The 24,438-nt window shown below is 43.2% G+C and overlaps 1 protein-coding gene across 4 annotated transcripts in view; it reads left to right on the forward strand.

Moving 5' to 3' along the window:
* nedd4l (NEDD4 like E3 ubiquitin protein ligase) overlaps positions 1–24,438 on the forward strand; it is a 353,057-nt gene that overhangs the window by 132,716 nt on the left and 195,903 nt on the right. For all 4 annotated transcript variants that reach the window (XM_078425166.1, XM_078425251.1, XM_078425340.1 and 1 more), the window contains exons 3-5: positions 11,180–11,261; positions 17,472–17,510; positions 21,099–21,152. In XM_078425166.1, coding sequence (XP_078281292.1) covers positions 11,180–11,261; positions 17,472–17,510; positions 21,099–21,152 — 175 coding nt within the window. The remainder of the gene's footprint in view (positions 1–11,179; positions 11,262–17,471; positions 17,511–21,098; positions 21,153–24,438) is intronic.

Below are 24,438 nucleotides of genomic sequence, written 5' to 3' on the forward strand. Positions count from 1 at the left end.
AGCTAACAATGGCCTGTTTCCTTTATCGTCGTTACATTTTTGCATATCTTTTGTTCATTGTTCTTTATCTTTCTACATCATGGTCTGTATCTCTCGTTTCCCTTTTCCCTAAATAGTCTGAAGAAGGGTCTCGACCCGAAACGTCACCCATTCCTTCTCTCCAGAGATACTGCCTGTCCCGCTGAGTTACTCCAGCTATTTGTATCCAAACTAAACTAAACTCTTTGCCCCTTATGATATTATTGTCCCAGTCAATATCTGAATTGTTGAAATCTTCCACCATCTTTGCTCCGTGTTTCTTGCAGATCTCTGCTATTTTCCTGCAAATATATTCCTCTATATATACTGCTGACTTACTTGGCAACATGTAATAGAGCTACAGGTCTGCTTCTTAATACTCAACAGATTCTGTTCTTGATTGTTCCCAGACACTCTCTTCAGCACTGCAATGTTTTGCTTCATAATATGCCCACTTATTTGACTTTCTTCTCTTCCCAATTATCCTGCCCCTTCAGCCTTTTGTTTTGTAATCCATATGGTTAAATGCAGTTGTTAGTTGCCAACCTTGTTTAATACTTTACATCTGACTGCACCAGAAAAAATGTGCATGCAATGTAAGAATGAAGGGGATTATATTTCCATACAATCACCAGTAGATAGAATGGTTAAGGAGGCATTGGGTCTGAGGAAGGGTCTCGACCCAAAACGCCACCCATTCCTTCTCTCCAGTGATGCTGCCTGTCCCGCTCAGTTACTCCAGCATTTTGTGTCTATCCTCGATTTAAACAAGCATCTGCAGTTCATTCCTGCACATGTGGTAAGATTGCCTTAATTCTTTGGGGCATTGAGTATAACAGTCAGGAAGTCATGATGAAGCTTTATGGGAGTTTGATGAAGCCACTTTTGAAGTATTGCATGCCATTCTGGTTTCAAGTCTTTAATCATGTTGGCTGCTTTACTGAGGTACTGTGAAGTGTGGAGAGTCAATGGCGGATGACTGGGGAGGGTGATGGACTGGACTACATTTACAACTCTGCACTTTCTTGCCGTCTACGGACAGCTGTTGCTGAACCAAGCTGAGATGCAACAGACAGTGTGTTTACTCTGGTGCATCTGTACAAGTTTGTATGAGTCATTGGAGACCTGCCATATTTCCTCAGTCTGCTCAGCAAGTAGAGGCATTGGTGTGCCCTCATGGCCGTCGCATCAATGTGGTTGGTCTACCACATATGGTTTGGAAGTTTAATGGTAACGGAGGGGAAGAAGCTGTTCTTGAGTCTGGTGGTGTGTGCTTTCAAGATTCTGCACCTTCTGCTGGATGGGAGCTGGGGGAAAGAAGGTGGACTGGGCTACATCTACAACTGGTGTAATTTCTAAAAGGGGTTGGAAAGACTTTGGTTGGTCTCTCTGGAATGCCAGAGGTTGAGGGGACCTGATAAAAGTTTATAAAAATTGTGAGAGGCATTGATAGGGTAGACAGTTTGAACCCTTTTCCCATGTTGGAAATATCAAAGACTCCAGGGCAAAGCTTTAATGTGAGAGGGGGGAAGTTTAAATACAATGTTTGGGCCAATTTTTTTTTACATTGGGTGATGGTTGCTTGGGGTAGTGTTAGAGGCAGAGAGGGGAATGGTGTTTAAGAGGCTTTTAAATAGACGCATGTCTGTCTGCCCCTTCCTTCTTTGTGTTTTAATGGTATGCGTTAAATGTATGCTTTTAGTGTTCTTTAGCTTGTTTTATCTGAGGGATGGGTGGGGGGGGAGGATGCAGGAAATGTTTTCTAATCTCTTACTTTGACGGCACTGCGGCCTAACATTGAGGAGTTGGCAGCCTTTGCCGGAGACCAAATTTTGACAGCTCCACTGCGGGTAGCCTAAGGGACTTTAACATCGCGGCGCCCGTGATCCCTTTGCCAGGGATCGACCTTGGAGCTCCAACTGTGGGTGCTTGTGGACTTTAACATCATTGGTCTCTGTCAGAGACCGACTTCGGGAACTCCAAGCCGCAAGAGCTTCGACCGCCCCGAAGCGGGAGCTTCGACCACTCCGACGTTGTTGGGGGAGTCCAGAACAAGGGGCCACAGTTTAAGAATAAGGGGTAGGCCATTTAGAACTGAGATGAGGAAAAACTTTTTCAGTCAGAGAGTTGTGAATCTGTGGAATTCTCTGCCTCAGAAGGCAGTGGAGGCCAATTCTCTGAATGCATTCAAGAGAGAGCTGGATAGAGCTCTTAAGGATAGCGGAGTCAGGGGGTATGGGGAGAAGGCAGGAACGGGGTACTGATTGAGAATGATCAGCCATGATCACATTGAATGGCGGTGCTGGCTCGAAGGGCCGAATGGCCTCCTCCTGCATCTATTGTCTATTGACGCGGGTGCTTGGATCGCCCTGACAGGTGGTTTGACTGCCCCGACCGCGGGAGAATGACCAGGAAGCAGATTCGACTTTTTTGCCTTCCATCACAGTGAGGAACGTGGGGAGTCTGCTGCGGTGGATTTTTATGTTAACTTTTATGTAGTTGTGTGTCTTGTTGCTTTTCTTTTCCTATGGCTGTATGGTCATTCACATATCACTGTACCTTAATTGGTACATGTGACAATAAAAGACCTTTGCAACCTTTGAAACCTTTGACCTGCATAGGTTTTTTCGGGAGCTCCGCTTTCCTCCCACACTCCGAAGACGTACAGGTTTGTCGGTTAATTGGCTTGGTAAAATTATAAACTGTCCAGAGTGTGTGTAGGATAGTATTATAGTATAGTATAGTATAGAACTTTATTGTCATTCGGTACAAGTACCGAACGAAATTACAGCAGTCACAAAACACAACATAAAAAAGAAAAAAAGTACACAGGACACACGACCCCAAGACAAACATCCATCACAGTGAGTCCAAACACCCCCTCACTGTGATGGAAGGCAACATAACTTCCACTCTCTTCCCCCCACGCCCACGGACAAGCAGCTCGACCCTTAACGAGGCGACCGACACGCACAGCCCCCGCAAGGGGATGGAATGCCCCGCGGCCGAGCCGCACCGGGCACCGAAACGTCCCGAGGCCGAGCCGCGCCGGCGATGTTAAGTCCAGCAGCCGAGCCGTACCGGGCGATGGAAGGCCCCGCGGCCGAGCCGTACCGAGCGCTGAGACGTTCCGCGGCCGTACCGGGCGATGGAAGGCCCTGCGGCCGAGCCGCGCCGGGCACTGTTAGGTTTCGCGGCTGAGCCGCGCCGGCGATGCTAAGTCCAGCGGCCGAGCCGCGCCGGGCGATGGAAGGCCCTGCGGGCGATGGAAGGCCCCGCGGGCGATGGAAGGCCCCGCGGCCGAGCTGCGCCCCGGGGAAGAGACCTAATAAAAGAAAGGTTTCCCCCACCCCCCCCCCCCCCCGCCCCACCCCACCCCCCCACACATACACAGCCAAAAACAGAAACAAAAACCATCCCAACACCGACACACAAACATTGGGATGCGGGGATCACTGGTGGGCGCGGATTTAGTGGGCCGAAAGGCCTGTTTCCACTCTGTATCTCTAAAAATAAAAAACAAAGCAGAAGAAACACAGGCGGTCACGGAGGCAAACTTTTTAATGGATTTAATGTAGAGAGAGAGGCAGAGAGGGAGAGACAGAGTGAGGGATTTCAATATGAAACATATTGACCGAACAATGCCAGGCAACATCTGTTTAAAGAGAAGATAGACGCAAAATGCTGGAGTCACTCAGCGGGACAGGTAGCATCTCTGGATAGTAGGAATGGGTAAAGTTTTGGGTCGAGAAATATTGAAGTGTAAGGTGTGAAGACGAGAAATCAAAGTGGAAGATTCAAGATAAATGTAGAATAGATTGTTAGCTTGGGGAAGGTGACAACGAGGCATACGATGTAAAATTTAATCAGGACAGTCAGACTGGTTGGAGAACTTGGATGATGGAGGGATGGAGAGAGAGGGAAACCAAGGGTTGCTTGAAGTTAGAGAAGACAATATTCATACCGCTGGGTGGTAAAGCTGTCCAAGCGAAATATGAGGCACTGTTCCTCCAATTTGTATTTGACCTCAGACAGTGGAGGGAGCCCAGGAGAGAAAAATCAGTATGGGAATGGGAGGGGGTGTTAAAGTGTTCAGCAACCGGGAGATCATGTAGGTCTGGGCGGGCAGAGCAGAGGTGTTTAGCGAAATGATCGCCGAGCCTGTGATTGGTCTTGCCGATTTTTCGGAGTCCATACCTAGTACAGCGGATACAATAGATGTGGTTAGAGGAGGTGCAAGTGAATCTCTGCCTCACCTGAAAGGACTGTCGGGGTCCTTGGACAGAGTCGATGAAGGAAGTATAGGGACAGGTGTTGCCTCTCCAGCAGTTGTAGCGGAAAGTACCTGGGGAGGGGGTGGTTTGGATAGGAAGGGATGAGTTAACCAGGGAGTTGTGGAGGGAACAGTCTCTGCAGATGTGGAGGGAACCGTCTCTGCCATCCCTGAAAAATCACCCATTCCTTCAATTCTGAGATGCTGCTGACCCTGCTGAGTTCCCCCAGCATTTTGTATCTATCTTTGGTGAAAACCAGCATCTGCCGGCCCTTCCTACATATTCTGTCCAAAGAGAGCCCTTCAAAGATTTTTACTTTTTCACTTTATACTTCTGTTGCATTCTTTACAAGGTTTCCTTATAGAAGTCGGCAAATACTTTTAATGGGAAATGTAGGTGGCAGTTGAATAGGGGAAGGATGATCTAATTTTTGTAGACAATATTGATAGTATAGGATAACGGGTGTCAAGGGTTATGGGGAGAAAGCAGGAGAATGGAGTTAGGAGAGAGAGATAGATCAGCCATGATTTAATGGCAGAGTAGACTTGATGGGCCGAAAGGCCAAATTCTGCCCCAATTACTTCTGGACATATAAACTTATGAATGATTCCTGTGAGGCCACCTTGAGTCTGCTGCAAGTATTAAAAGCAATATACCGAATAAAGAGCACCCCCTGCTGCTCGTATTGTGTAATGATGCCTTTTCAAACATTCATATATGTAACCTTGGATAGTATTATGGGTATTACTGAAGCATTGATATTTTGGAACATCCCGAGGAGCTTGAATCCTCTGTCTCCACATCCACTTGGTCATGATGTGTCATGGAAGATGATGGCTTTCAAAGTGACCTGTTCTTAATAATTTATTTGAAAATGGACAATGTACATTCATTGACATTCAAACAAATATAAATGTACTCGGGTTAGCCGGGAGGCTAGTTTTCATCGACAGTTCTAAACCCACACTTGTGGAGGGTTGGCTTTGATAGACCAACTAGAAGGCTGTCTAGCCTACTTTGATTGCCAATAAATGTTGTACTGAAATGCAACTGGTGAGTGATTTTTTTGCTGTTCAAAATGATCGAATTGAATCAATGTTGATATTTCTGTGTGAGGACCGTTCCACTCTGGGTTTCAGAAGAACCACAAAAAAATTGGAAAAACTGCATTTTTAATTGTCTTAACTCGTTAATGTTGAATTTAATTTAGATGTTAGTTCAGCAACTGGGAGATCATGTAGGTCTAGGTGGACAGAGCAGAGATGTTTAGCGAAATGATTGGTCATGCCGATCCTATGATTGGTCATGCCGATTTTTCGGAGTCCATACCTGGTACAGTGGATACAATAGATGTGGTTAGAGGAGGTGCAAGTGAATCTCTGTCTCACCTGAAAGGACTGTCGGGGTCCTTGGACAGAGTCGATGACATATCTTTTGATGTAGTGATGAATGAATTTATATTTCTTACTCTGAAGGAAACATTGATTTAAATATTTAACTGTGGTTCAAAGTATTTTGAGGGATAAAGCATAATTGTTTCATCTCAATTGATTCAATGTGATTTGTATTTTATGTGTACTCTTAAGGAGAGGCAAAGTTCATTGCCTTATCACATTTTGAAGTAATTAATAACTGAGAAAGTTACCAATGCAATCATAAATGCAACGAATGTTGCTGAAAGATTCTCCCAAAGCTAATGTAATTTGTTTTCATTTACAATCTAATTTTCTTGCTTTGATGTTTTGCAACATCACAAGATCGAATCTCGATCCAATCTTCTGTCTCCACGTCCACTTGGCCATAATGTGTCATGCAAGATGTTGCCTTTCAAAGTGACCCTCTAGTCCATGAATTGTAACGATTCAAACAGCCTGTTTATGCATTTTAGGATTGATCTGTGCATTATTAATCAGTGGTCAAGTTAAGAAAACAGATTGGATTTTTAATAATATCATTAAACATCTGAGAATATCCCAAGGCACTTTATCAGACAATAAAAGTCTGGGTACAAAACAAGATATTAATAAAAGATAGACACAAAATGCCGGATTAACTCAGGCAGCATCTCTGAAGAGAAGGAATGGGTGACATTTCGGGAAGAAGGGTCTCGATCCGAAACGTCACCCATTCCTTCTATCCAGAGATGCTGCCTATCCCATTGAGTTACTCCAGCATTTTGTGTCTATCTTTGATTTAAACCAGCATCTGCAGTTCCTTCCTACACAAGATATTAATAAAAGTAAACAAAAGCTTGGTGGGTATTAAAGAACTACATAAGGAAGGGAAGATATCAGTAAAATGTAATCGTGATTTATGCGGTGGTGGGGTTTGGTTGTGTGTGGTTTTGAGAGCTTAAAGGTGAGACAGCTGAAGATTTAATTAATCATGAAAGAATAAAAATCATGCAGGATATCAGGGATTTGGGGATATTCAGCAATCCTCCATCCCTGTCATCAGTCTAGTATAGCTATTTTGGTGCCTTTCCAAAACCTTAATTTTTCCCAAAGCACAATACTTAGAATTGAAAGCAACATCCTCAGGACAATCTCAGCTGAAAATCACAATGTCCCAATCTGTGGACTCCGGAGTCCCATGTGCTTTATTGAGGATATTGACAAATGATGTTTCCAAGATTGGTGTGCAACATGCCCAGATCTAGCAGTTTCATAAGTCATGGGAGCAGAACTAAGCCATTCGGTCTATCGAGTCTACTCCGCCATTCAATCATGGCTGACCCGTTTTTCCCACTCAACCCCATTCTCCTGGCTTCTCTCCGTAACGTTTGGCACCCTTACTAATCAAGAACCTGTCAATCGGCACTTTAGAAATACCAAAAGACAGCCTGCACAGCCGTCCGCCGCAACAAATACCATAGGTTTACCCCTCCTCATCTCCTTTCTAAAAGCACATCCTTTTATTCTGAAGCGGTGCCCTCTGGTCTTCACTCATGGCAACACCCTTTCCACATCCACTCTATCCAGGCCTTTCATTATTCGGTAATGTTTCAATGAGGTCCCCCCTAGTCCTTGTACTTTTTGCCTTCTGCCGTTTAGCCAACCTTCTATCTATGCAAGTCTTGTCTCTCTAACACCATGAACTCTCACGTTGTTTAGCAGCCTCAAGTGCTGCATCTTATCAAAGGCCTTTTGAAAAACCAAGTTAACAACATCCACTGCCTCTCCTTTGTCTATCCTATTTACAGTACTTCCTCAAAGAATTCTAACAGATTTGTCAGGCAAGATATCCTCTTCAGAAAACCATGCTGACATAGGCCTATTTTATCCTGTGCTGCTAATTACTCATGCTCAATAAAGGACTAAAATCTTACCAATCACTTTGAAGTTCGGCTAACCGGCCTATTGTTTCTGCTCTTTTCCCTTGTTCCCTTCTTGAACAGTGTAGTAAAATCTGCAATTTTCCAGTTTTCTGGGACCACTCTTGACTCTAATGATTCTTGAAAGATCACTACTAATGCTTCCACAATCCCCAAAGCTATCTTTTTTTCAGAACCCAGAGGTGTAGTCCATCTGGTCCAGGTGACTTATCCACCTTAACACCTTCTCATTAGCAAAAGCAACTCCACTAACCTCTGCCCCCTGACTCTTGAATTTCTGGCATGTTGCTGGTGTCTTCTGCTGTGAAGACTGATGCAAAAACATACAATTCATCTGCCATTTCCTTATTCCCATTACTACTTCACCAGTGTCTTTTTCCAGCAGTCCAATGTCCACTCTTGCCTCTCTTTTACTCTTTATATATCTGAAGAAACTTTTGGTATCCTCTTTTATATTATTGGCCCGCTTAATCATCATATTTCGTCTTTTCTCCCTTTATTGCCTTTTTAGTTGCCCCCATTTAAAAAAAGGACAAATACAAACCAAGAAATATAACAAAATAGTCCAAGAAGTTAATTGCGTATCAGAGACTTCAGTGGCCCAAACACTCAATTTTGAAACTGTTCACCCCTCGCCAATCATTTTTGTTTTTACTGCTGTACCATTTTTTTATCTCAAGTTCTTTAATTTTGTGAACAAACCAGCTTCAACTTTTATGTCTGTGAACACAAAAACCGACTGTTCTTATTTACGTATGTACGTATATTCCACTTGCCATTTTGAGATCTGCAATTCCCAGTGCTTTGGCATCCCCTTGTCTCTCGATAAGATACGATATGATAGAACTTTATTTATCCCAGGAGGGAAATTGATCAAAGTAGTTTGCAGGATTGTGACTGGAACCCTCACATGCCTGCCCGGTGTTCTCTGTATCATTCGTATAAATTGCACCTAAGCCATCTGAAGAGCTAGGTTCATTACATCAGCTGTGAGTTTCCAGCCAGGAATTGGGGAAGAGCTGAGTAACAGTGGAAATGTTTAAAAGCCTGCTGTTCGATATTCTTATTGAGAGGCACAGCAGCCAAAAAGAAGTGAAGGTATAAAGGAGCATCCGTTGCAGCAATATGGTAAACAACTTAGTTGACATCTACATATTACTAAAACTCTCATCTTGTATATATGCATTTTCTTGAAGTACAGCCAAAACGGTACACGATAGCGCAACAATTTTAGGCCCACCTTACTCACCATTCTCCTGTGGTGTGCAGTATCAAGTTTAATTATTTTTTAAAAGTAATTCAGCTTATAAACTTTAATAAATGCGCTCCCACTTGCCGGACCCGGCAGCCGCGCCTGCTGAGTTGGGGGAGGGTTGGCGGGCCCGGCGGCGGCGCCCCTGTGCAGCAGCACTGGGAGACAAGCACCTGTCCCGGCATGCTCTGCGCCTGACCTTCCTCCCGTGGTGCAGCGCGGTGGCAGAGAGAAGGTGAAAGAAGATGGCCGCTGGCAGGACGAACATGCGGCAGTGCCTTGCGGCTGCTCTCCTGCTGCTGGCCGCCGCGATGGCCGCCCGGGGCCTGGGTGAGTGGCTCCCTCTCCCCTTTCCTCTTCCCCTTCCCCCACCCCCCCCAACCGCCTCCCGCTCTTCACCGCACGGTGCCCATGTCCGCCCATTGCCGTGCCCCCCGGCCTGCGGCCAGCGGGTTGAGGTGGCGGCCATGGGCCTGCAGGGCTTCCAGGAGTACATGGAGAAACACTGCGCCAGCGCCGTGGTGCCGGTGGAGCTGCAGAGTTGATCCGCCGCAGTCTGGTGGGTGGAGGCCGCAACCGGTCACCGCACAGCCTGCTCCGTCTGCTGCTCGATGCTGAGAACTGCCTGCACTGCCTGTATGGCACTTCTACAATGACTGGGTGAGCGGCGGGCAGTGGAACCACATGCTAAGCTACCTGGCCTCCCTGTCCAAGGCCTGCCTCAGCGGCAACATCAAGCTGGTCGTGTACTTCAACGGCGCACTGGAGAAGCCCCGCATCCATGAGTGGGTGAAGAAGCAGATCAATGACAGGCAGACAGCCCAGCAGATCATCAGCCACGTCCAGAACCATGGCACTCCGCCGCCCAAAGTCTGTTTCCTACCCCCTATCTGTATGAGCCACTGCATCCGCCTCGCGCTTCTTCGCTTCCGTGTGAAGGTGAATACAGACTCGCAGGCTCGACCTACAAGCATTCAAACATTAATTGATTAACCTGGAGATCCCTGCCCTTGGTTTACATTTCATTGCTCTGGTGTGGGTTTGGGTGCAATACATGTCATTCAAATTGAAGGACTCGAGGGACTTGCGGTAACAGCGAAAATTTGTTAACATTCATGTCCCAAACTAACATTCATTTTAAAAAAATCAGGCTGTCGATACTGCTCAGGATTATATCATAACAAGAAATTGTATTGCTAAGCCATTGAATCGGGCAACATAAAGGTTTGCCTGCCCCGCTGAGTTACTCCAGCATTTTGTGTCTATCAAAGTTTGGAGATTGTGTTTATGCATACATCCAATCTATTGTGCAGTATCAAGTTTCGTTCAAATTGTTACGTGATCGTGTACCATTTTGGCTGTATTTCGGACACATACCCCATAAAATAAACATCGCCATTTTGATCTAATACTTCCTTGTTCAATGCGTGTTTCGTTGAACGTTGACACCTGAGGTAAACGCTCAAATTTTCTTCAAGTTAAAGTTTGACCACTCAATATTTAAAATTGTGTGTCTTTTTTTTCATCAACCGCTGTCACAACGGGAACCCAATGATTCGTGTTTCATTCAAATTGTTGCGCTATCGTGTCCCGTTTTGGCTGCTTTCTGCCCAACCAATTGTTCAAGCACTTTTGATTGCAACATGCGCCTTAATTTTGTTCAACAAAGTAATTGACAAGTTACCAAAGATCCTTTCGTAACAACGGGAACCAAACGGGTCCACGGGTCATCTAGTTATTAATAAATTTGTAGATGACAACAAAATTGGTATTACGGTTGACAGTGAGGAAGCCCACGGAATCCATACTGACTAATGATCATCCGTACACTAGTTCTATCCTACACACTTTATTGTTCTCAATAATAATTGGATTCAATTCATAAATTGTTGCATGCATTTCATTGTACACTTTGTCATTCCTGTTCATGGTACTTCTCCACCCCTATTTCTTGAGCACAAAGGATTTCTTTTATATCTAGTATTGTAATAAACATTTCTAAAGACGAACAGGTGTTGTTATTTTACCAGCCAGTTAATTATATACAATGGAGAATTCTGTTGGGCTTCAGGGCCTGCTCAAAGAAGCTGGAGACAGTTTAGCTCTTTCTAACTCCTTAATGCTTGGTGCTACCATTGAATGGTTGTTTAAGATGGCTGGCCAAATGTGCTCTGCTGTTGAGAAGAGATATGTCATGAGCACAGTGAAAGTGCAACTCAACTTTCCTGCTAATTAGGCTCTGATTGTCGGACAGAATTTAAGTGAATGTTAATTTTGACATTTTTGTTCTCTTTTGTCCAGTGATCCCTATGTGAAATTATCCCTGTATGTGGCCGATGAGAATCGAGAACTTGCTTTGATTCAGACAAAAACAATTAAAAAGGTAGGTTTCAGAGATTTATTTTGTTTGCCAAAAATGGAAGAAATCTCTCATTTGTTGAGATTTACAAGGGCTCTTTGTAATTTGGTCAAAAGTGATAAAAATAAATGTTTAAACTTCTTCATTTCAACAAGTAGGATAGCACAATGGCCAATTGGTTCCCAGGTAGACACAAAATGCTGGAGTAACTAAGCGGGACAGTCAGCATCTCTGTCTGAAGTAGGGTCGTGACCCGAAACGTCACCCATTCCTTCTCTCCAGAGATGTTGCCTGTCCCGCTGAATTACTCCAGCATTTTGTGTCCATCTGCACTTGAAACCAGCAACTGCTGTTCTGTCCTACACATTTGGTTCCCAGGTTCAGCTCTCTATATGGAATCTATACATTCCACCTGTAACTGCATGGGTTTCAGCTACTTCGGCTTCCTCCCATTTCCCAAAGACAGGTTAATTAGCCATAGTAAAATTGCCCCAAGTGTTGGTTAATAATGGGATCTAGGAGGAATTAATTGTGAATATGGGGAGTATAAAGTAGGAATACTCTCAGATTAATTGAATGAGGTACTTAATAGCCAGCACAGACTCAGTTGGTTAAAGGGCCCGTTTCCACACTTTATGACTCCAGAACTCCATGAAGTATGAATTGAATCAAGTGAAATAGAATCTGAACATTATGGACAAGTGCAATTCAACTTTATGATAATAGACAATAGACAATAGACAATAGGTGCAGGAGTAGGCCATTCAGCCCTTCGAGCCAGCACCGCCATTCAATGCGATCATGGCTGATCACTCTCAATCAGTACCCCGTTCCTGCCTTCTCCCCATACCCCCTCACTCCGCTATCCTTAAGAGCTCTATCCAGCTCTCTCTTGAAAGCATCCAACGAACTGGCCTCCACTGCCTTCTGAGGCAGAGAATTCCACACCTTCACCACTCTCTGACTGAAAAAGTTCTTCCTCATCTCCGTTCTAAATGGATGATGTGCTTAAGAATAATGATGCTCGAGATGGATGTGACTTCAATATAATATTGTAGTCTTGGGACAGTCCCAGGGCACTCTGTATGTATATCAGGAGCAGAAGGTGGCCAGGGAGAGAGTGGTTCTCCTTAAAGACCAGATGGGTAATTTTAATATGCAGCTAGGCAATGAGGGTGAGGTCACAAAGAAAGTCAGGTCAAAGAAGGTTATTTGGATAATCTGGAACAGGTCAATAACAAGGAACTAGATGTCATGGAAAGCATTAGGTTTGATAAATCTCCAGGGTTGGATGAGATCTACTCCAGATTGCTACAGAAAGCAAAGGAGTTGGAAACCTGGGGTCCTGACGGATGTCTTTGTATCTTTTGTTGACACATTTGACTACAACCTTAACTCCGAATTGAATTTATAAGGTCATAAGTAATAGGAGCAGAATTAGGCCATTCGGCCCATCAAATCTACTCTGCCGTTCAATCATGGGTGATCTATCTATTTGTCCCTCCTAACCCCATTCTCCTGACTTCTCCCCACAACCCCTGACACCTGTAATAATCAAGAATATATCTATCTCTGCCTTAAAAATATCCATTGACTTGACCTCCACAGTCTTCTGTGGCAATTTCTGCAGGAACAATACATGAGACAAGGGATGTCAAATGGATCTATGTTTGCCTGTTTTGTGGGATCCGCATTTCAGTTCTTCATGGCCTGTGTGCCTTCCTATTTTTCTGTGATATGGGAGTCAGAGAGCTATATAGGCCCTTTGGTCTACCTTGAGCATGCCTACCAAGTTGGCATACAGGGCAAATCCCATTTGCTTGATTTGGCCGATAACCCTCCAAACCCTTCCTATCTTGCAGATCTGCCTAATGTCTTTTCAAAGTTGTCATTGGATTCACTTCAGCTGACAACTTGTTCCAGATACTGACTACCCTCGGAGTGAAAAAGGTGACTCTGAGGTCTCTCCTAAGTCTCTCCCTTTTCACCTTAAGCCTATTCTCTCTAGTTATAGAATAACCTACCTAGGGAAAAAGACTAGGGAAAAAGACTAAAAAGGCAATACGGGGAGAAAAGATGAGGTACGAGGGTAAACTAGCCAATAATATAAAGGAGGATAGCAAAAGTTTTTTTAGGTACATGAAGAGGAAAAAAATAGTCAAGGCAAATGTGGGTCCCTTGAAGACAGAAGCAGGGGAATTTATTATGGGGAACAAAGAAATGGCAGACGAGTTTAACCGTTACTTTGGATCTGTGTTTACTGAGGAGGATACACACAATCTCCCAAATGTTCTAGGGGCCGGAGAACCTAGGGTGAAGGAGGAACTGAAGGAAATCCACATTAGGCAGGAAATGGTTTTGGGTAGACTGATGGGACTGAAGGCTGATAAATCCCCAGGGCCTGATTGTCTGCATCCCAGGGTACTTAAGGAGGTGGCTCTAGAAATAGTGGAAGCACTGGAGATCATTTTTCAATGTTCTATAGATTCAGGATCAGTTCCTGTGGATTGGAGGATAGCAAATGTTATCCCACTTTTTAAGAAAGGAGGGAGAGAGAAAACGGGTAATTATAGACCAGTTAGTCTGACATCAGTGGTGGGGAAGATGCTGGAGTCAATTATAAAAGACAAAATTGCTGAGCATTTGGATAGCAGTAACAGGATCATTCCGAGTCAGCATGGATTTACGAAGGGGAAATCATGCTTGACAAATCTACTGGAATTTTTTGAGGATGTAACTAGGAAAATTGACAGGGGAGAGTCAGTGGATGTGGTGTACCTCGACTTTCAGAAAGCCTTCGACAAGGTCCCACATAGGAGATTAGTGGGCAAAATTAGAGCACATGGTATTGGGGGTAGGGTACTGACATGGATAGAAAATTGGTTGACAGACAGAAAGCAAAGAGTGGGGATAAATGGGTCCCTTTCAGAATGGCAAGCAGTGACCAGTGGGGTACCGCAAGGTTCGGTGCTGGGACCCCAGCTATTTACGATATACATTAATGACTTAGATGAAGGGATTAAAAGTACCATTAGCAAATTTGCAGATGATACTAAGCTGGGGGGTAATGTGAATTGTGAGGAAGATGCAATAAGGCTGCAGGGTGACTTGGACAGGTTGTGTGAGTGGGCGGATACATGGCAGATGCAGTTTAATGTAGATAAGTGTGAGGTTATTCACTTTGGAAGTAAGAATAGAAAGGCAGATTATTATCTGAATGGTGTCAAGTTAGGAAGAGGGGATGTTCAACGAGATCTGGGTGTCCTAGTGCATCAGTCACTGAAAGGAAGCATGCAGGTACAGCAGGCAGTGAAGAAAGCCAATGGAATGTTGGCCTTCGTAACAAGAGGAGTTGTTACGAAGAGGTCCTTCTACAGTTGTACCGGGCCCTGGTGAGACCGCACCTGGAGTACTGTGTGCAGTTTTGGTCTCCAAATTTGAGGAAGGATATTCTTGCTATTGAGGGCGTGCAGCGTAGGTTCACTAGGTTGATTCCCGGAATGGCGGGACTGTCATATGTTGAAAGGCTGGAGCAATTAGGCTTGTATACACTGGAATTTAGAAGGATGAGGGGGGATCTTATTGAAACGTATAAGATAATTAGGGGATTGGACACATTAGAGGCAGGAAACATGTTCCCAATGTTGGGGGAGTCCAGAACAAGGGGCCACAGTTTAAGAATAAGGGGTAGGCCATTTAGAACGGAGATGAGGAAGAACTTTTTCAGTCAGAGAGTGGTGAAGGTGTGGAATTCTCTGCCTCAGAAGGCAGTGGAGGCCAGTTCGTTGGATGCTTTCAAGGGAGAGCTGGATAGAGCTCTTAAGGATAGCGGAGTGAGGGGGTATGGGGAGAAGGCAGGAACGGGGTACTGATTGAGAGTGATCAGCCATGATCGCATTGAATGGCGGTGCTGGCTCGAAGGGCTGAATGGCCTACTCCTGCACCTATTGTCTATTGTCTATTGTCTATTGACTGAGCATTCACTTTTTTCATGCTTCTAATGATCTTGTATACCTCATAAAGTCACTCTTCAGCCTCCTATGCTCCAAATGAAAGAGGTCCCAGCCTATTCAACATCTAATTCAAGCCTGCTAGCCCATGTGACACCCAGGTGAATCTTTTCTGGATTCGTACTTCAGACATATTTCACAAATTCCACCATCCAAGCCCTTCACATGATGAAAGACCGAATAAATATGAAGGAACTTGGAATTTCTCACCAATACTACCCTGTTATTTTTACCGTTATCTGCCAACTCTCTACACATCTGCTCCTCTTATTCCCACTCAATATTGTGGGACATGTAATACAGTCCCATCAAAATGATTATTCCCTTCCTGTTTGTAAGTTCTCCCCATGAAGTCTCACTAAGTATTTCCTCTCTGAGTGTAGTTATCCTTTCCTGATCAAAAGGACATCTCCCCCTCCTCTCTGGCCTGGATCTCTCTCACAGCTGTAGCATTTATAGCCCTGCCCATCTCTCAGCCATGTGTCCATTATGGCTATAATATTTCCACTTCACCAGCCTCTTGATGGCTATGAAGCACCCTTTTCCAATAAGGGCATGAACATTTGATTAATTACAAAGAAACCATACCGACGCCTAAACTTACTCAGAAGTTTAAACAGATTTGACATGTCTCCGAATACTCAAACAAACTTCTACTTTTGTCCTGTAGAAAGTATCCTAACTGGTTGCATTGCGGCCTTCTACAGCAATACCAATGCACAGGAGAGCAAATGCTGCAGAGAGTGGTGTACTGATCCCTGTCCATCTCAAGCACAGCTCTCTTCTCCATCGAAAGCATTTATATGGGACGCTGCCTCAATCAAGAAGGTGGCATCTATTAATGAGAATCCCCACCAGCAATTTGAGTCTTTGGTACACGATTCCTCTAAGGGCTGTAAAAGCAGAGTCTTTGAATGTTCCAAAGGCAAATGTAAATGGACAGCTGATAAGCAAGGGAGTGAAATGTTACTGCAGGTGGGTTGGAATGCAGAACTGAGATTGTAATTACACCGGCTGGAGAAAGCGGTCGGTGTAGGCTTGAGGAGCAAGCAGCCTATTCCTATTCCTAAAGTTATGGTTGAATGAAATGTGATGCTAAAGTCTTCTTTGTTCTCATCTCTCCTGCCTTCCACCTTCAGTCCATTCCATTCACTGCACCTCCTAAAGTGTAGAAGGCAAGGTTTAAATATTATGGATTTACACAAAATGCAGGAAATTTGGGTCTAGACAGGGTCTGAAGAAGGGTCTCGATCCAAAACGTCACCCATTCCTTCTATCCAGAAATACTGCCTGTCCCGCTGAGTTACTCTAGCATTTTGTGTCGATCTTCGGTTTAAGCCAGCATTTGCAGTTCCTTCCTACACTTTAAATATCATATCATATCATATCATATATATACAGCCGGAAACAGGCCCTTTCGGCCCACCAAGTCCGTGCCGCCCAGCGATCCCTGTACATTAACACTATCCTACACCCACTAGGGACAATTTTTTACATTTACCCAGCCAATTAACCTACATACCTGTACGTCTTTGGAGTGTGGGAGGAAACCGAAGATCTCGGAGAAAACCCACGCAGGTCACGGGGAGAACGTACAAACTCCTTACAGTGCAGCACCCGTAGTCAGGATCGAACCTGAGTCTCCGGCGCTGCAATCGCTGTAAAGCAGCAACTCTACCGTGGTGTTGTTTCAAAGTGCCACCCTCTTGTGCATTTGAACCCTTGTTGAATGAGAATACAATGTGGATTGCAGTTTGTACTGCCTGCATGCCACGCTCAAGTCATTAATTATAATGAGCTGGCTGCATGAATTTAGTTTGTAGCCTGTGCCATTGGTTAATGATATGATTATTTTCAGGCATTTGACATCACTTGTGTGTGATGTTGCTTTTTAAAAATATTACTTGAGTTATATTTTTGATTTGATGAAAGCACTTAATTGTAGATGCTTCTACAATAATAAATTTGTACTGTGTTTTGGTCTGTTTTCCTTTATTGCAGCTTGAATTCACTGTCATCCTTTCCACAAAATACTGCCAGCAGTAGATTACTATTAAGCAAGTATGTTTGTGTTTGTGTCTTGTCAAGTGGGAAGTGGAATACTCCACTGGCTAAAACAGGTGCAAGCTTTCTCTTTGGTTACTGCAATTAGATACTTTTTTTAATGCAGGAGGTTATATTGAAATGCAGAAGCTACACTAATATCTTCAATTTTCCTTTGCAGTCACTGAATCCAAAATGGAATGAAGAATTCCTTTTCAGGGTAAGTGATAATAAAGCTCTTAGTTATTTTTCTTTTGATAATAAATGACTGACTCTGTTTATGTGTTCATATAGTGGCTATATAATAGCTCTAGAATGATAAACTCCATGCTTAATGATGCAGACAAAGTCAGTTGAAATGCCACAGTGAAAATGTAAAAATCCAATTAGATCACCAAAATCCCAAAGAAAAGTTTTTTTTTTCAATCTGAGCAACTCAGTTGAATGAAAACCAGTCATTGTACCCAGTTTGGAAAATCATCTTTACATCAGTCTCGACACTTGAGAGAACAAAAAAGGGTTTCACTGCATTTCGGTGCACGTGACAATAAACTGAACTAAATATTGTATATTTTGGTGACAATTTGAATCAATAATATATTACTCCGTTTAGAAGTTCTGTTCCCTCATTGGCATAAAGTCACCATTTTGCTGGTCACTTTAAAACAGCAAAATGTTCAATTTGATTAAGCTTGATTCAACATTGGACAATATTAAGAACAATGAGTGTTCATTTGCCATTTGCACTGGATATGAACCAGAACAATTCCATTCTTACGTGATGCAGTTTTGTAGGCACATTAGATGCAGCACAACACTAAATGTACAGTAAATAATCAGCAAACTAGCCCATGATAGTGCCAAAACCAAATTGTGTAGAGTAACTGTAGTAATGTAAAGTCCATAGTGGTTTGGTATCCAGTTGGAGTCGTGAAGTGACCCTGGAGTGATTCCAAACGAGAAGACCCATGTTTGGCTCTTTCTTCTAATTCCTGATATTTCTGTTCTTGATCGTCACTGTGGTCAATGCTGCAGCAACTCCACACTACCTTTCTACAGAGCAATGGAATAAAGACCAGTCATGACAGATGACACTCCTCTTGAAGCTGTTCATTTGGCTTTATCTTCCAGTGACAAGTGTTTTGTGGACTAATTTACAAATTCCACATGATGGCTGAGCATTAATATTATAAATAGGTTGTGAGGACGTGAATGGCCAGGATTTTCTAAAGGGCAAGAGAAGTACTTTGGCACAAATCTAAATGTTGAAAGATTAATTGGGGTAACCTGAATTTGTAAAAATTAAACGGGTTAAATTTGATAAGATGAGGAAGCATGGATACAGTTAAGGCAAGGCAATAATGGGAAGCTGACCCAAAATTAAGGAGGTTAGCAAGGAGTAGCAAGAGGTAGAAATCTTTGCTGAAAACAATGACCAAGAGAGAAAAGAGTTAAAAAAAACCCCACTCTTATAAATAACATCACAGCAATGTTGGTTACTGCGGGTCAGTGAACAAATAATTGAGTGCTCATAAATGATAGGAGCAGAATTAGGTCATTCGGCCCATCAAGACTACTCCACCATTCAAGCATGGCAGATCTGTCTTTCCCTCTTAACCCCATTCTCCTGCCTTCTCCCCATAACCACTGACACCCGTACTAATCAGGAATCTATCTATCTCTAGACTAGAAATATCCATTGACTTGGCCTCCACAGCCTTCTGTGGCAATGAATTCCACAGATTCACCAAAGAAATTCCTCCTCATATCCTTGAATTTCACATCTGACCAAAGAAATTCCTCCTCATATCCTCCTCATATCCTCCTCAATTCCTCCTCATATCCATGAATCTCACATCTGACCAAAGAAATTCCTCCTCATATCCTTCCGAATTTTGAGGCTATGACCTCTGGTCCTTGACTCTTCCACTAGTGGAAACATCCTCTCCACATCCACTCTATCCAGGCCTTTCACCATTCAATACATTTCAATGAGGTTCCCCCCTCATCCTTCTAAACTCCAGCAGTTGGTGGCCCAATGCCGTCAAACGCTCATCATTTGTTAACCCACTCATTCCTGGGATCATTCTCGTAAATCTCCTCTGGACCATCTCCACCACCAGCACATTCTTCCTCAGATAGGGGGCCCAAGATTTCACAGTACCTTAATTGGTACATGTGACAATAAAGTACCCTTGACCTTGAAACCTTGAAATTGCTCACAATACTCCAAATGCAGTCTGATCAGTGCCTGCAAAGCCTCAGCATGATATCCCTGTTTTTGTATTCTAGACCTCTTTAAATAAATGTAAGCATTGTGTTTGCCTTCCTTACTTCCGATTCGACTTGCAAGTTAACTTTTTAGGAATCCTGCATCAGCACTCCCAAATACCTTTGCAACTCCGATTTCTGAATTCTCTCCCCATTTCGAAAATAGTCTACACCTTTACTCCGATTACCAAAATGCACGACTCCACACTTTGCTGCGCTGTATTCCATCTGCCCACTCTTCCAATATGCCCGTCCTTCTGCAGAGTCCGTGCTTTCTCTACACTACCTGCTCCTCCACCTCTCTTCATTCCATCTGCAAACTTGGTCACAAAGCCTTCAATCTCCTCATCCAAATGATTCATATATAACGTGCGGAATAGCGGCCCCAGCACCGACCCCTGCGGAACTCCGCTGGACACTGGCAGCCAACCAGTAAAAGGCCCCTTTAGAACAATGCTTTGCCTTCTGCCATCCAGCCAACCTGCTATCCATGCTAGTGTCTTCCCTTTGATACCATGGACTCTCATCTTCTTCAGCAGCCTCACGTTCGGCGCCTTATCAAAGGTGAAAATCTTCTGAAAATCTAGATAAACAACATCCACAGACTCTTCTTTGTCTGTCCTGCTATTTACTTTCTCAAAGAATTCCAGCCGATTTGTCAGGCATGATCTCCCTTTTACAAAACCATGCTGACTTCGGTCTATTTTATCATGAACTTCTAAGTACTCTGAAACCTCATCCTTTATAATGGACTCTAAAATCTTACCAACTGAAGTCAGGCTGACCAGCCTATAGTTTTCACTCTTCTGCATTGCTCCCTTCTTGTACAGCAATATCATGGCACTTGCATTAATAGAAGGAAAAGAGTACACAGATTTACCCTTTGATGGTAGCTCTTCAATACTGCCACTAGGGTGGAGTGCAAAGCAATAAATAATATTGTGAAAGTCTTTTAAATTAAGACTTGTATTGAATAGCTTTCGCGTCTTTTCCCCAAATTACTTCCTTTCTTGCCTTTTCCCTGGATTCATGAGTGAAAAGAGAAAATTCCATGTTTTGGCTGGAAATCTATTCTCAGCATCAAAAATCAAGCTTTGCTATACAGTTGTTTACTGAGCTGAAAGTTTGTAGGTATTGCAGACACTGTCAGTGCTCTTGGAAGCTGGAATAATCACTTGGCACCTGGATGTATTCTTTTTACCTTGGACTTTGGAATTTTTGGAAATCTTTCAAAGAAAGAAATAAGGGGTAGAACGTTGTCCTTGCTCACCTGTGCCAAAGGCATAGTATTGAGCAACATTGTACTCTACACCTATGAGATAAATATATTGATATGAGCAGAGGTCATGTTTCAGACATCGACTAGAAAGCTCAGCTGCTTAAGTGTTCAATTTAGCTGATCCTGCGCCACCATCAAAGTCTACCGTTCTAAAAGATGGGTGTCAATATTTGAGTTTGTATTGAAAATGACAAGTGAGAGAAGTTGACTGGAGTGTGATATTGTCCCCAGTAGTAATATTAATTACATAAATTACAGGTTAATCCCCAGAATCACAGGCTGCTGTTTGAAGTCTTCGATGAAAACCGCCTGGTGAGTAATGTGAAAATGTTTTGTTCAATTTTGGTAGATTTTGAGAAGGCTAATCAACTTTGCTGGCAATTTTGTTTGCATAGGCAATGTTTTGGCAGGATCTTCTTTCTGGTTTATTTGGTTTATTGGTAAAATATCATATTGTTTATTTCTTAATTTAATTCGTTTACAAATTACCATGGTTTTAATTTACTCAAGCACTTGCTTCGATCTCTCTTCCAAGGAGGGTATGGAGAAGGGGGAGAAAAGCTATCAGAAAACTTTAATGTGCAGGAAGGAACTGTGGATGGTAGTTTATACCGATGATGGACAAAATGCTGGAGTAACAGCGGGTCAGGTAGCATCTCTGGAGATAAGGAATAGGTGACGTTTTGGGTCGGGACCCTTCTTCAGACAGAAAACTGTAATGATCTGGATTACATGGCGAACAGTTAACTGGCTATGCTTGTTGTTGATTTTGAAGAAGGGTATCCATTAGGATCCAGTATTCTTCAATGAAAATATATTGCTTTTAGTGATGTAGGTTAGTGTCATCATGGCAGGTTTTCTAACATCCAGCAACACTGATGTCTTCAAGGTGACAGCAGCCAATCAGCTTCAAAAAAAGTCTTAAACAGCAATCATGGAAGAAAAATAAACACCATTTTTGCAAGCATTTCTAACTATTTTGCAGCAGGCCAAATTAAGTTTGGAATGAGTACAATGCTGAATTGCCGCAAATAAATACCAATGTTTTTATATGAAATTCTTTGGGGTTTAAATATTTATCTGAGGACATTACAGCCCACAACGAGCTGGGCTTTTCTCTGTAAGGTCAGTGTGATTCGACAAAACATTTACAGCATAGTTTACCGTTTAAAAACTCATCGGCACTTTGTGTAACACATTTTACAGCAATTCTGAGAAACCTTGAAGTTTCATTGGTTCAGCCCCTTGAAAGTGCGGTTGTGACAAAAGGAACCATTTCTTGTGCAGGTCACAAAAGCTTCAGCATTTTCCTGAATGGTCAGATGTCCATAAGTTTCCACGTCAAGATTATCACAGTTTTCCAGCTGCAAAACTGGGGCTATAGTTTCAAAGTTATGCTATTCGATAACATGAAAGAAAAAAATTGATTTCTTTGTGAAATGTGTTCAACACTTCAACCTAAATGTATTACATAGCTGTGACATTACATTGCTAGTCCCAAAGGTAGAATAATTTATACTTTGGTGTGTGAGTTGTGACAAGACTCATCCATGGTCTTTCCTGCTTCCATTTCGATGGATTTGTGGTTCAATCATGGAAATAACAGATTAGACAACAGGCAATAGGTGCAGGAGGAGGCAGGAGGAGGAGGAGGCGGCAGGAGGAGGCCATTTGGCCCTTTGTGGCAGCACCGCCATTCACTGTGATCATGGCTGATCATCTACAATCAGCACAGAAGGGGCTCATTTAGTGCTTCACATTCATGACTGCTGTTTACCATAGCAACTTGCTAGTTCTTCCCTGACCTGGTGAATTGGGCATGAGGTCACTCTGGGAGCTGGCATAGACCTGATGGGTTGAAATGGCCTCCTCTTATGTCAGAGAAATGCCAGACGGAAATTCTGTCATGAAAGCCAGATTGTATTCCAGACATTATCACATGTTGCATATGACATTTTCACTCATCATTCTGTTGCTCTTTCCTTTTTACTAGTGATCCATGACCAAGGAGTAGCCTTCTACTATCTATGACACTTCATCATTGTATGCACTTTTATCCCCTCAGCCTTTATGCCCAAAGAATATAGTCCTATTCTTTAAGATCTATCCATGTATTTGCCATTGCTCATCTCGGGAACAATTTTCTTTTAGGCTATTTCTGGACCCCCATTAAACCCCCTCATGTCCTTCCTATAATGTAGTGACTTAGAATTGAACACAATATTCCAGCTAAGGCCAGCCCAGTGTTGTAGAAAGACCTGTAATGACATCCCTGCTTTTATAATTTTTGTCTGATAAAGCAGATGTCCTACCACGATGTATGCACACATATCCACAGGTCCCCCTGTTCTTTTATCTCTTTCGGAACAGTATTGTGTTTTTAAATTTTACTTCTCACGACCCAAATGCATCACCTCGCCCTTTTCTGCAAATTCAACTTTATCTGTCACGTTTATATCTGTTCCTGAGCCTGCCTACTTCTGGATACAATTCATCACTAATCCCCTAACAGTTGGCAAACTGCCAAGTATTCTCCTGTCTACACATTCAGTAGTTATGACTTTCACGTCCAAGTCAAGAACATTAATATCGGTTTTTTTAATGGCCCCAAAGCCACTCACTAAGGAACTCCATTATTCATCCTCCTCCTCCTCTTGTGGATGAAAGGAACAGCAGACGCTGATTTACAAAGACGACACAAAGTACTGGAGTAACTCAGCGGGTCAAACAGCATCTCCGCAGAACATGGATAGGTGACATTTTGAATTGTCATCCATCTGTCCTTTCCAGAGATACTGCCTGACCCACTGAGTTACTCCAGCACTTTGTGCCCTTTTGTTTCCTGTCTTTGACTGGTTATCTGGTCAGCTTCACATCTATGCTGGCAATGTTTCTTTTGTGCACTGTGCCTCAGCTTTGCTGACAATGCTGTTATGTGGCACTTTATCAGCATCCTTCTGGAAGTCCATTTTCACCACACCAGCTGCTTACCCTCATCAACTCTACCTCTTAGCGCACTGCAAAATTCTATTAAATTGGTTAAACACATTTCCCTTAACAGATCAATGCTGGATGCCTTAGTTCATTTCCCTGCAGAGAACAGGAGAGTCCTGTCTCAGACTGATGTCGCACAAAAACTTTCCACAACTGATCTGTTATAGCTGAGCTTTATCGCAGAATTCAGCGATGGTTGACTCCCTCCATCCTTGCGCACCATATCTAAAGATCGTGTGAAAAGATTTTAGTCAGTGCCCCTGCTGTCAGCCTTCTCTTCCCTCTATTCAAAGAAGGCAAATAATTTTATTTTCACAAGTTCACAAGTTATAAGAGTAGAATTAGGCCATTCAGCCCATCGAGTCTACTCCGTCATTCAATCATGGCTGATCTCTGCCTCCCAATCTCATTTTCCTGACCTCCCCATAACCCTTGACACCCGTTCTAATCAAGAATTTGTCTTTCTCTGCCTTAGATTAACTACCCTCCGATTAAAGAAGATCCTCCTCACCTTTCTAAAAGAGCGCCCTTTAATTCTGAGACTATAACCTCTGATCCTAGACTCTCCCACCAGTGGAAACATCCTTTCCACACCCACTCTATC

Source organism: Rhinoraja longicauda, chromosome 1 (assembly GCF_053455715.1).
Source record: "Rhinoraja longicauda isolate Sanriku21f chromosome 1, sRhiLon1.1, whole genome shotgun sequence".
Taxonomy (NCBI): domain Eukaryota; kingdom Metazoa; phylum Chordata; class Chondrichthyes; order Rajiformes; family Arhynchobatidae; genus Rhinoraja; species Rhinoraja longicauda.